Source organism: Diaphorina citri, unplaced genomic scaffold, assembly GCF_000475195.1.
Source record: "Diaphorina citri unplaced genomic scaffold, Diaci psyllid genome assembly version 1.1 scaffold843, whole genome shotgun sequence".
In the NCBI taxonomy this organism is placed as follows: domain Eukaryota; kingdom Metazoa; phylum Arthropoda; class Insecta; order Hemiptera; family Psyllidae; genus Diaphorina; species Diaphorina citri.
This window is the reverse complement of record NW_007378275.1, coordinates 86,070-98,437: the sequence shown is the minus strand read 5'-3', so window position 1 is coordinate 98,437 and position 12,368 is coordinate 86,070. Positions and strand designations below refer to the sequence as shown.

At 38.1% G+C, this 12,368-nt stretch overlaps 1 protein-coding gene across 1 annotated transcript in view; it reads right to left on the bottom strand.

Annotated features, from left to right (window-relative positions):
* The window catches only part of LOC103512482 (beta-1,4-mannosyltransferase egh), an 82,734-nt gene that overhangs the window by 17,794 nt on the left and 52,572 nt on the right, over positions 1 to 12,368 (bottom strand). The window contains exon 3 of the mRNA XM_026825932.1: positions 1,006 to 1,189. Coding sequence (XP_026681733.1) covers positions 1,006 to 1,189 — 184 coding nt within the window. The remainder of the gene's footprint in view (positions 1 to 1,005; positions 1,190 to 12,368) is intronic.

Below are 12,368 nucleotides of genomic sequence, written 5' to 3'. Positions count from 1 at the left end.
TTCCCGGAATGAAATTCCATGACTTTTCCAGAGATATTAGGGGGAGAGGTACTTAAAAATCAGTAAGATTACCCCTTCATTTAAATAAAATATGCAATATGCAGACCGTCAAGGAATATGAGGGGTAATGCGCCGCAGGCCGTTTTTCGGAAAAACTTGATATTTAATTTGAACATTTTCAATTTTTGACCGGATGGCAAATTTCCATGGTGTGATGGGTGTGTGTGGTGTGATGTGGTGTGTGTGTGGGGGGGGGGAAGCAACGCGACGGTTCGCCCTAATAGTTTTAAATAAAATCAGGAAGAGGGGAAAGGATGGCGGAAAACGATCCAGAGAATAGCGTAATGAAATTTCCAACAAAAATTGTGTCTTTATAGGAAATCCAGAACAAACCCGATGCCCCAGAGGATACTGCCATTTCTAGCGAAGCAGAGCTTTGCATTCACTGCTATCGAGTTCTGCAGTTCACAACTAATTCACGCAGCATAACTCTACCTTCCCCGCAGTCGGTGAAATCAATTGGCAAAAAGAAAACGAAGAATAAACCTAAAAACAGAACGAAACAAACACTAATCAAAGACAAGAAGATAACGAAAAAATCACGAACTCTCACATCACGCAATGTTTCGCAATCAGATATCATTGCTTACCGGATTGAAATCGAATGTCCAATTTTGAATGAAACACTTCACGAATTTGTAGATTTCGTCAGAAATGTTGATTCTTTCTTATCCTGTACTTCTCTCTTCGATTTCGGGACGATAAGACCTGAGTAGTTATTTCCCTCTAGTAACCTTCGTGAGAAAAAAATAATAATAATAAATAGAAAATAATCTGAGTTTAAATCAGATTGTGGCCAGGCTAAAGGTGTGTCCAAACATAGTCGACCGTCGCGTCGATCGATGAGGTGAATCGATGTTATCGAGGCAGTGTGGACGGTACAGTCGACATCGATCGACTATGTGTGGACACACCTTTAGACACTAAACCAAAGGCTCATCTCACCTTGTAACCAGCGCTTCCTCTGCTGCACAAAGTCCCACAGGGAGAACGGCGACTTCTCCCACATCTCTCCCTCGACAAAGTTGAACGAAAAGCCCTGCTTGTAGGCCAACATGGCAAAGTAGCAATCCTCGGCCACCGAGCCATCCAGACCGTTGTCAAACGAGACCTGTTTCTCTGCAGACACCTGCAACAGACGAAAAAACAGAAAGGGTTAGAGGGGAGAGGATTTGTTGAACCAATTTAAGCCTCTATTGGGGGGAAACCAGCAAAAAACACACACATTTTTACTTTTATTTTCTTTTAACCCCTTTGGAATGTAGATCTCGGTGGTGGCCGTCTCATTATAAAAAAAAAAAAAAAAAAAAAAAAAAAAAAAAAAAAAAAACACCACCACCAACGTAAGTACATATCAAAAATAAGCTCTCCCTCCTACTTCCTTCCTATTCCTTTGTCTTATCCTTTCCTCCCCAATTCCCTACTTCCAATTATCTACGTTTCTCCTTCTTCCTCCTTTTCTGCCATAAATTTCGCCCCATCCCCGCATTGTTTGTGTTTATCTCCCTCTTCCTTATTCATGTTCCTTATCCTACCTTCATTTAAGCTCGTAAGAGTACAAATGCTTTTCTCTAGGCAGGAACTGGGAAGATAACAGTAGCATTTACTTCAGTATACGAAGAGAGAAGGGGAGAGAGGAAAGAGGGAAGGAGGAAAGAGAGGGAGGGGAGGGCAAGACAAATAGGAGTCTGATTAAGGATGGAAGGGGGAGGAATTTGCATAATTTTATCTGAATGTGGAGTGAATAGAGAGAAAAAAAAAAAAAAAAAAAAAAAAAAAAAAAAAAAAAAAAAAAAAAACACCAATACCAACGTAAGTAGATATCAAAAATAAGCCCTCCCTCCTACTTCCTTCTTAGCTCTTTGTCTTATCCTTTCCTCCCCAATTTCCTACTTCCAATTATCTACGTTTCTCCTTCTTCCTCCGTTTCTACCATAAATTTCGCCCCATCCCCGCATTGTTTGTGTTTATCTCCCTCTTTCTTATTCATGTTCCTTATCCTACCTTCATTTGAGCTCGTAAGAGTACAAATGCTTTTCTCTAGGCAGGAACTGGGAAGATAACAGTAGCATTTACTTCAGTATACGAAGAGAGAAAGGGAGAGAGAAGAGGAAGGAGAGGAGGGCAAGACAAATAGGAGTCTGATAAAGAATGGGAGGAGGGAGGAATCTGCATAATTTTATCTGAATGTGGAGTGAATAAGGAAGGAGAGAAGAGGGAGGGAGGGAAGAGAGAGAGAGGAGGGAGACTGGTAGACTACCACCCACTTGTATCTAAACGATTTATCATTCCTTTGTGTTCTTCCTCATTTTTTTTTTCTCTCTTTCTCAATTTAATAGATACTGTTCTTTCTCATTTCTCTCTCTCTCTCTCTCTCTCTCTTTCTCCTAGGTACATACTTAAGTCCTAAATACATAGTGCGAAAAAAATGAGGGAGGGGGGAGAGAGAGAGAGAGAGAGAGAGAGAAGAGGGAGACTGGTAGACTACCACCCACTTGTATCTAAACGATTTATCATTCCTTTGTGTTCTTCCTCATTTTTTTCTCTCTTTCTCAATTTAATAGATACTGCTCTCTCTTTCTCTCTCTCTCTCTCTTCTAGGTACATACTTAAGTCCTAAATACATAGTGCGAAAAAAACAAGAGAGCATAAAGTCTTTCCTTCTTTTTAGTGAACTTTTCCATAAAGTCGATTGCCTATATTGTATGCACTATTGCAAATAGTCGTGAATATTACAAATCACAAAAAATGAGCTTCACTTCGTTCGTTCAACAGGGGACTAAAAAAAAGAAGAAGGAAAAAAAAAACTGTCCGGAAATTAGAGTACATAATGTACCACATAGGTACCTATTACCTAATAAACACATCAACTTTATTTAATCCTGACAATATTCGTAATGATCATAGATACAGATACCTAGTTCATAGAATTCTAGGTAATTAAATTTAACACGGTAAAACCAGTGTTCACAGAGCAACGTACACTCACATCCAATGAAATCTTCATTACAAATTAGCATTGACATTGTACTAAAAAAACTGCAATAGAATGAATGTATTTAAAACAACACAACTCTCACATCACATTATTATCAGTGTTCAGGAGGTCACCACATGGAACCAGCGTTGCTTAACCTGAGGGTACTGGAGTGGAACAGGACGTTCAAACCCAGGGGGTGGGAAAACATGTAACACCAAAGACGATTTGTAAACAATACAACATAAACAATAACTAAAGCTGTGTCCACACCGGCCATAGATCGACGTCGATCGATATCGACCGAACCGTCCACACTGCTTCGACAACATAGATTTTCCTCGTTGCCGATCGATAGTCGTCGACCAAGTGTGAACACAGCTTAAGACTCCAGCAAAACAGCAAGGTGATCAAATGTTTTTCAAGTAGCGATAGCACGACGAATGCACCAAATCTTGATGGATTACTGAAAGGCTAGCCAGCCTGTGTACCTGTTTGTAAATATTGTATTGTAAAAAACATTGTAAAATCCTAATAAAGTGTAATATAATAATAATAAAAAAAAAAAAAAAAAAAAAAAAAAGGATAATACCTCAGTAATTAAGTAATTATATACAAGGATAAATTACGGTTAAGACAAAATAAATCTACAATGAATTATTTCGTACTTTCGTAGATATACCCTGTATAACTGTACATTTATGTACATAAATGCTTTGCAACATATAAAAAGAAACAAATATCACGATAAATAAAAATGCTAACATTTACCTAGTTTGTTTGTTTGTTTGTTTGTTTTTTTTTTTTTTAATATTTTTATGGATCTTCCAAAGCATCCCCATTATCTCACGGGAGACAGGGGGGTATCCCATTTCAAATTTGGCTGCCTGCTCTAATTAGCTCCAGAATGAATGAGTATTTTCATACATTAACATTACATAGGTATGTAGGTACTTATGTAGATGTCCCAGATTTCAAATAATGCGTGCATAGTGCATACATACAGCTTGGAGCACATACCACATATACACCGCGGAGGTGAATACAATGTTTAAGCATATAGGTGCATATAAGTAATGCATATTATATCCACTCGTAAATGCAGCATACATTAAAAACACGAGTATGTTAATTTACATCTAAGGGTGGACAAGTGAGATTAGGTGACCTTTGCAAAAAAAAGGAAAAATCATTCAAGGCGCTTTAAGTTGATATGACCACTAAGTCGTAATTTTTCATTTTCCAGAACTAAAATAAATGGACTTTTTCACGGAAGGCTGCTAGGATCGAGTGGTTTTTCAGTTTTATATGCTGAATAGAAACATTAAGCTAATTTTATTGATGGCCTAATTTGACCTTAAGGCAACTCTCATCTGATGCGATAGACCTTAAATAGAGTCATCCATATACGACAGTAAACAAGGTCCTCGGCTATAAAATTATCTATGTAATTCTCTAGTCATCCATTCGAGTAATTCTATTGCATTTCAAATAGACCCTGATGGTAAGTATGGTGTGCACTACTGTGTCACTGTGTAATCTCTATATTTGAGGGGAGGAAACCAATTCGGTCCCAAAACCAGTTTTTTGCTACCAATTGGGTCCGGGTGTTACTGTAGGGTTAGGTTGAACACAAAAGGAGCTTTCGGCCTAATTTGACCTTAAGGCAACTCTCATCTGATGCGATAGACCTTAAATAGAGTCATCCATATACGACAGTAAACAAGGTCCTCGGTTATAAAATTATCTATGTAATTCTCTAGTCATCCATTCGAGTAATTCTATTGCATTTCAAATAGACCCTGATGATAAGTATGGTTGGTGTGCACTGCTGTGTCACTGTGTAATCTCTATATTTGAGGGGAGGAAACCAATTCGGTCCCAAAACCAGTTTTTTGCTACCAATTGGGTCCGGGTGTTATTGTAGAGTTAGGTTGAACACAAAAAGGAGCTTTCTTTTCACTGTCGTAGCTTCTGAATAAGTACCGAAAATTTTGGTGATTGTATTGAAAATCTCGGAAAATTATGATGGATTAAGTACGAATAAAGGAGAATCATTTCTTCTACTTGTGAACAACAGAAAAACGAACGTTGTAATATTGTTAAAAATTAAAACTCTTATTTATTTCATCCAAGTCATTACAGGTCTACGGGACCCAATTAGTAGTCGACTACCTTAAGAAAAAAGGTCATGGGACCGAATTGGCGTTATTCCGTATTTAAGACCTAATGTTGTGGAACTTGTGGACATTATCAAGCAAGGCTATTGTCCAAGGCATTCACTACCACCCAACCTAACCTTGAAGAGCGAATACCAGTGAATCTTGAATTTTTTGAAGTTTAAATTCCCAAAAACCTTTAGTATTTTTTAAAGACATTCCTCAGTTGACTTTGGCGTTGATTTTTGTGGAGCTCAATTAAGAAAAGGTAAATTATTACTTGTGAATAACTTGTGATAAATTCATACAAGAAGTTCAGACCACTAGAAAACACTACTAGGACTAATTTCCTAAGTTGAAGTACACCTACAAACCTACAACACACTCGTATTTCCCTACAAAACGTACCTACTTATTACAACTCATTACAAAAGGGAGGAAAATCAATTCCCCTATTATGTGTGCTACATTAGAGAGTACATAAAAAAGAAAATTACTTTCAACCATTTCCCAACCAGCATGGTTATTTTGCAATAGAAAACATAGTACGAGAAACGCTTGGCAAAGCCTAAGGTCTTGGGGTGGAAAGGCACAACAGGGGGCCCCACCGAAAAATATGGGTCAGTGATTCCCAAACCCGGTTGGGTCACAGGTTTTTTCAGGTCAAACTTTTGCAACCCTCCATATATGATTTTTTTTTACTCGTGGATAGATGCCCAGGAGAAAATCCCTCTGAATTGGAGCTCGAACCTATTCTATATGTCTGATTTCACAGTCCAAATGTCAAGGATTCAAAGCAGAACCACAATCATACCTTAAACTTGGTTGAACTCTTGGGATCAGTTTGATTGGTTGATGTAAAAAATTTCGGCCAATCAGATTGCTTAATCCAAAAGTTAAACTGAACCCGAGTAAGAGTTTCAACCCCAACTGTGGGCATTAATATCAAAAGCAAAGTTTGGTCACCACTCGTCTAAAGGTAGACAGAGGAAAAATATGGGTTGGGCGCCAGCAATATGTACTTTGCTGTGAGCATTTCCCCCCTCCCTCTTCCCTTCTCCCCCTCCCTAATATGACTTTCACCCCCACCTTTCCATTCCCTCGCAAAAAGGGTGCAGGGTAATGATTCAAAATAGGGGGAGGAAGGGAAAGAGAGGGAGGGAAGACAGAAGGGAGGGAGGAAGAGGAAGGGAGGGAAAAAAGAGGGGGAATTTCCTTTATAAAATGTATAGTTTGCTCACTTTCAAATCTTTCATAACTTTACCTCTCCTCTCCCCACCCTCAATCCCTCACCTACCCAATAGACTTTGCTACCTCTAATGCTAATTTCACTGGATTCAGGATTGGGTGATCTTCCTGTACATTCCATGCTATAGCATGACTGCAGTGGCCATAGTATGACCCTGAGGTACGGAGACAGGATGTCCGTTTCACGTGTTCTTATTTCTAATGCTGGCCACTTTAGGTACTACCATTATCTGGCTGGTATATCCTACAATTTGTACCTACAGGGTGTTTAGAAACCTTGGTAAATCAAATCTTTTTATTGAAAGGTTCTATTTTCTTATTCTGGAATACCATTGTTTCAAATAAAATAATGTTCATTATACGAGAGAAATAAATAAGTAGTAAATACCCAAATACCCACTCTTTGAGTAGCCATCAGTATTTATGCTATTTGGATTTGTAGGTCAGTGAACTCTGTAAATTTACTCAGAAAAAGGACCTCTATGGGCCCGCAAAAGGTTCAATCGGATCCAAAAAGTAAACCAACAAATTTTGTGTTGAAAATATCTGTCAAATTTCGCCAAAAGTGGACACAACATTCGAGAGTCATGGTAAACCAAACCGATAAACCAAATGCAAAATCCTCGAGATGAAACATAAAACATTGAACTTAAAGCTGTGTCCACTCATAGTCGACGGCAGTCGATCGACGAGAAGAATCTATGTTTTCGAGGCAGTGTCACTGTGTGTACTTGTACTTGTAGTCGGTACAAGTACTTTAAATGTACTTGGTACTTGCGATGAAAAGTACAATTCAAGTACTTGAACTTTGTACTTGCAAGTACAATTTTTCCAACTCTGCCAGTGTGGACAGTTTCAGTCGATGGCCGTCAACTATGTGTGGACACAGCGTTAAACACAAAACTCCCTTGGATAAGCACCATACCCACTATTTATTTCCTGATAACTACACACAAGCCTAAAGGTCGCATACCTATTTACAGCTACTTCAAGCGGCAAATGCTCGTATGATAACTGATAAATGATAACGGTGCTATGGCAAGAGACATTCCAGTTGAAAATCAATGTGAGATTATTGGCATGTGGTAAAAGGTAAAAGGCGATAAAGGTTATCAATCCGGATGAAATTTTTGCTGTTCAATGAAGATTAAAGTCCTTTCAATTTCAACTTGCAACACATTCTTCAATATTCAACAATTTAAATAGGTAATATTCATTAGCTAAATTCCCTTTAAGTATGAGCTATTCATCTTGTACCAAAGTCAGAAGTTTCGTCTGGGTTTCGTTTTTTGGATCATTTTCTATCTTCAAAAGCACAAGTTAATTTTACTTACGACATACTTTTGTCCGACAACCGCGATTTTTCCAACTCACCTGAAACATCAAACAAAACATTAAAACGTTAGACAAATCGTTAGGTAGTCAATCTTTAATTAATATGTAGGTATAATAATCTTGATTAATAATACTATCCATTTTGATTTAATTAATTAATAATTACTTTGATATCAGTTTTTATATTCGCCATTTGTAGCTGAATTTACTGCTGAATATAGTGCTGACGAAAACGCAAACCCCGTCTGAACACAAGAAAGGGCGAGGAAAAAGAAGAGAGGAGATTTGTAGCTGAATCTGGGTGCCTACTGCCTTTGAAGCAATGACATTAAAAGCAAATAACATGATACAAGCAAAATGTCAGACATAGCTCACCTCACAAGAAAACGGGTAGACGGGTGGGTACCTCATAAAACAGTTCCATTGAAATGAAAAGTTTGCTTATAAATTCTGTTTTTTTTTTTTTTTTTTTTTTTTTTTTTTTTTTTTTTGGGGGGGGCAACACTGAAGGGGGTCTGTCTAATAGACCCGAAATCGAAGGGAGGAGGATAGCATATAGGAGAAAGCCAGCTGTTCCGAGAACGAATCTAATCCGTTTGGGATAAATTTCGCCTCGGGCTGGAAACAAATTGGGGCCTTTTTAAGACGTAAGAAATCGCTGGTCTAGCAGTAGGTAGCAGAATACCTAATCGCTAGTCTGCTAAGAGTGGTAAGTAGCAGAACAACAACCTCTAGTACCAAAGTTTCCACCCAACCTAATGCTCGAAACAGTCAGCAGTCACAGGAAAAGAAAAATTCCTACACTGCTACTTACACTCTTTCTCCCTTCCTGTAAAATGGCTACACTTTAGTTCTTCTCTTCCTCCTTAGTTTTCCCCGAATGCCATCTCATCCATTTTACTTAGATATTTTAATATTTAAATTAATATTGGTACATTATTACTGTCGACTCAGACTAAAAAGACCCATTATGCCAACAGTTTGTCTTTCCTATAAGAAGAGAGATTCATATTTTAATTAGTACATGATAAATCATTTATTTCATCTTTCCATTGTTATCTAAGTCCTACAAGCTACATAGCTTAGATCAGCTCATCAGAATTCTATTTTTACGATAATGAGAATTCCATCAGTATTAATGAGTCAATGGACTGTCGGCATAAGAGGGTAGAGAGAGAAGGGATACTGTCAATAAAGTTTCAAACAGCCATACCACACCCATCCCACAAAAACGATCACACCACCGTCCCTTTCCATTTTACTAGCAACACGAGACCTTTGAGAATTACCTTTTCAAATGGGAGACAGGGAGGGGGAGAGGTAGGGGAAAAGGAGGGGAAATAGTGATGAAGGTTGACCGATATAATAGGAGAATACTTAGTAAGGAGGAGAAGGAGAAGTAATGAGGGGAGGAGGGAGACCTAGGTATCTCAGTGAATAAAATGAATGTGTAACTTAGTTTGTGGATCCAAACTTTACACAGTGCCACCTTTCTTTCTAAGGAGTGTATTGGATTGGAAATCATATCCTGTCCTCCAATTGTTATACTTAAGTAGGTAGGTATAGAATTTACATTTATAAAATACTCTAAAAGCAAAGCAAAGCTGGAAGGAGAAAAAAAATCCAAGGGATATTAACCTAATGAAAATTGAAAATGGGCGCTCCGAAAAAGAACAGGGCGTTGCCATTTCAACATTCTATTTCTATTAAAAAGTCAGGTAAGGGGGGGGGGTGCACCACATAAATTCCGACAAAAGGGGAGGAAAACCACTGCCAAATCCATTCGAAAACAAAAATAATAGAGAGAGGGAAAAATAGAACAACCTAATAATATTAGTCTTTATTGCTTTTGCCTTATCAGAAACAATAATAAAAGAAAAACCTTTCTACTTACCTATCTTTGTCGTTTTTTACTTTCATTTTTTTTTTTTCTTTCTTTCTTTTTTTTTTGCTCAGGTATCCTTCTTACCCTCTTGAAAGTTTTTCCAGTCAAAATCCATTAAACCGAGGAAGGTATGCCAACATAATGGAAAACCTTGACATTTGGGGACACGAAAAGGCTAAAGCAAATTTCGAGCAATAAATATTACCTTTCGATAGCCCCACAGGATACACCGTTTGCCAATTTGAGAGAACAAGTCCCCAAAATGTTCAACTTTTTTAGAAGACTGTTCTCAAATAATGGGATTTTTTCAATTAGACCAGTAAGAAAATCCTAAGCTCCTTAGAAATCTCGAGGTTATTCACATTTCGTGGCGGAGGTACCTGCCCTAGCACAAAATCCCACCGAAAATGACTTAAATTTATCAGTACATGTTAGCATTATTTTAGCGTTATTACGTGAGCATTCATAATCACATGAACTTTGCATTCACATACTCAACATTATAACTTTCACTAAAAGGACAACCAAAAATACCGGTAGGTACTTGGCTACTTTTATTATAAGTTTGTCTTTTACATAAAGGTAATGTTACACCAAGTGCGGATCGTTTGCAAACAGTGTTTGCAATCATTTTTCCACAAACATTGGCTTGCAAACAGCGTTCGTGTGTGCGCAGAGTTGATCCGGCTGCTGTCGGTTTTTCTACAAAAGCTAAAGGTATAATGTTACACCAAGCACGCATTGTTTGCAAACGTTCACAAAGGTTTGCAAACAATGCGCGCTTGGTATAACATTACCTTAAGTTTGTCATTATCATTATGTATTGACTGGACAGTCTAAAGGTAATGTTACACCAAGCGCACATTGTTGCAAACCTTTGTGAACGTAACATTACTTTAAAACTCAGAGTAAAGCACTCTCTAAAATAATTTGCAAATAATAATAATATGTTACAATTTCCTTATTTATTATAGGATAAAATTACTCCAAATTGAAAACAAATTAGTAGGGCGTGTCCCATTTTCAATCTTGTTTACATTTCATCAAACATCAATTTCAATAGAATTAAAAGAAGGTAAAGGATTTTTTATGCTATACCTACACTGCCTATAGGCAAAATGATGTGGGTAAAAGGGTAAACACCTAAATGATGTGAAAGGTAAGTCAGGTAAGTGACTAACACTCGTATTTATGAATAAGAATGATCGTTCTTAGATCAGTCTCAAGTCAAAATTGACCAATCAAATGCCTTGAGACTATGCTTAGCACGAACTTAAGAGCCAGCATTTTGTTCATAAATATGGGTGTAAGTGCTTTACAAAAGGGAGAACGTATTTCCCCCTTTTAAAATAAGAAGGTACCTACACATTTTCCCTCATAGAATGAGAAGGTATTTTCCCTCTTGGAATGAGAAATAGGGGGTAGCAATTTCAGCAAAAACCCCACTACCCAAATTACTCCAAGTTCAAATACCTTTCAAAATTACGTATACCACCGACTGTGTATTGTGTATTCTTTGCACGTTATCACATTTGAAGTAACAACAATTAAGGCACACAACTCTCCAAGGTTAATAAGTTGACACCTACCTAGTGAGAAATGTAATAGGGAGTCCATAACACAAGTGAAATACCTCGGTGAGAAAATAACAGGGAGTCCATTAATAAGTGAAATACCTCGCGGACGGGACGTGAAAAGTGACGGAATCGTCGAAAATAAATCTCGCACATGTAAGTTACACTCAGGTGCACACATCCCATACGTCATACGCAGTAGGTGCATTACTATGTCTCCATACACCATACAGTATGATCATGTGAAGAACAGCGTTTGTTTGAAGATAAATACTGGTAGGTAGGTAGATCTGTGAGCAAGACTGGACGTTAAAAGTTGGCAACACTCTGTATCTTTGTAAAATAAATCTCGCACATGTAAGTTACACTCAGGTGCACACATCCCATACGTCATACGCAGTAGGTGCATTACTATGTCTCCATACACCCTACAGTATGATCATGTGAAGAACAGCATTTGTTTGAAGATAAATACTGGTAGGTAGATCTATGAGCAAGACTGAACGGTAAAAGTTGGCAACACTCTGTATCTTTGTGAAGGAATTTTTATTTGGTTTGAGACTTAAAATGCCGCCACTGACCGCTACTCACTTTTAAGACTGCCTACTTCATTGTCCTCAGAAGGTTAAATGCACTCCTGCATTCCTAGTGCGAATCCGAAAAACTTGGACCCCACCGGGAATGGAACGCTGACCTCCTGCATGTTAGGCAAGTGTGATGAGCACAGACGTAGCCCGTGCGTGGGATGGGCAAGTGCTTATTACACAGGAGAGTTCAAGGGTGAAGGATAGACTATCACGTTATGACTGTGTGGTGAGTACTTGAGTGTAGGTAGTGCCAAGTAGTTCAATTTCATTCAATCCCGGGTCAAACTGAACGCGAACATCACACGAAGTCCGTATGACCAAACGAGGAAATATGAGTTGTGTCTAATATCTGCTCAGAATTTGAGACAGAAAAAGGAAGAACTACACATTCGTAAAAAGATGGATATGACTAAATCGAAGAAAGATTTTACGGTTGTAGAGGAAGAGAGGAAAGAGTGAGGGAGGAACAGAGAGAGAGGGAGGGACACAGAGAGAGAAATGAAGAAAGAGAGAGAAATTAATGAAGGAAGAAAGAAAGAGAGT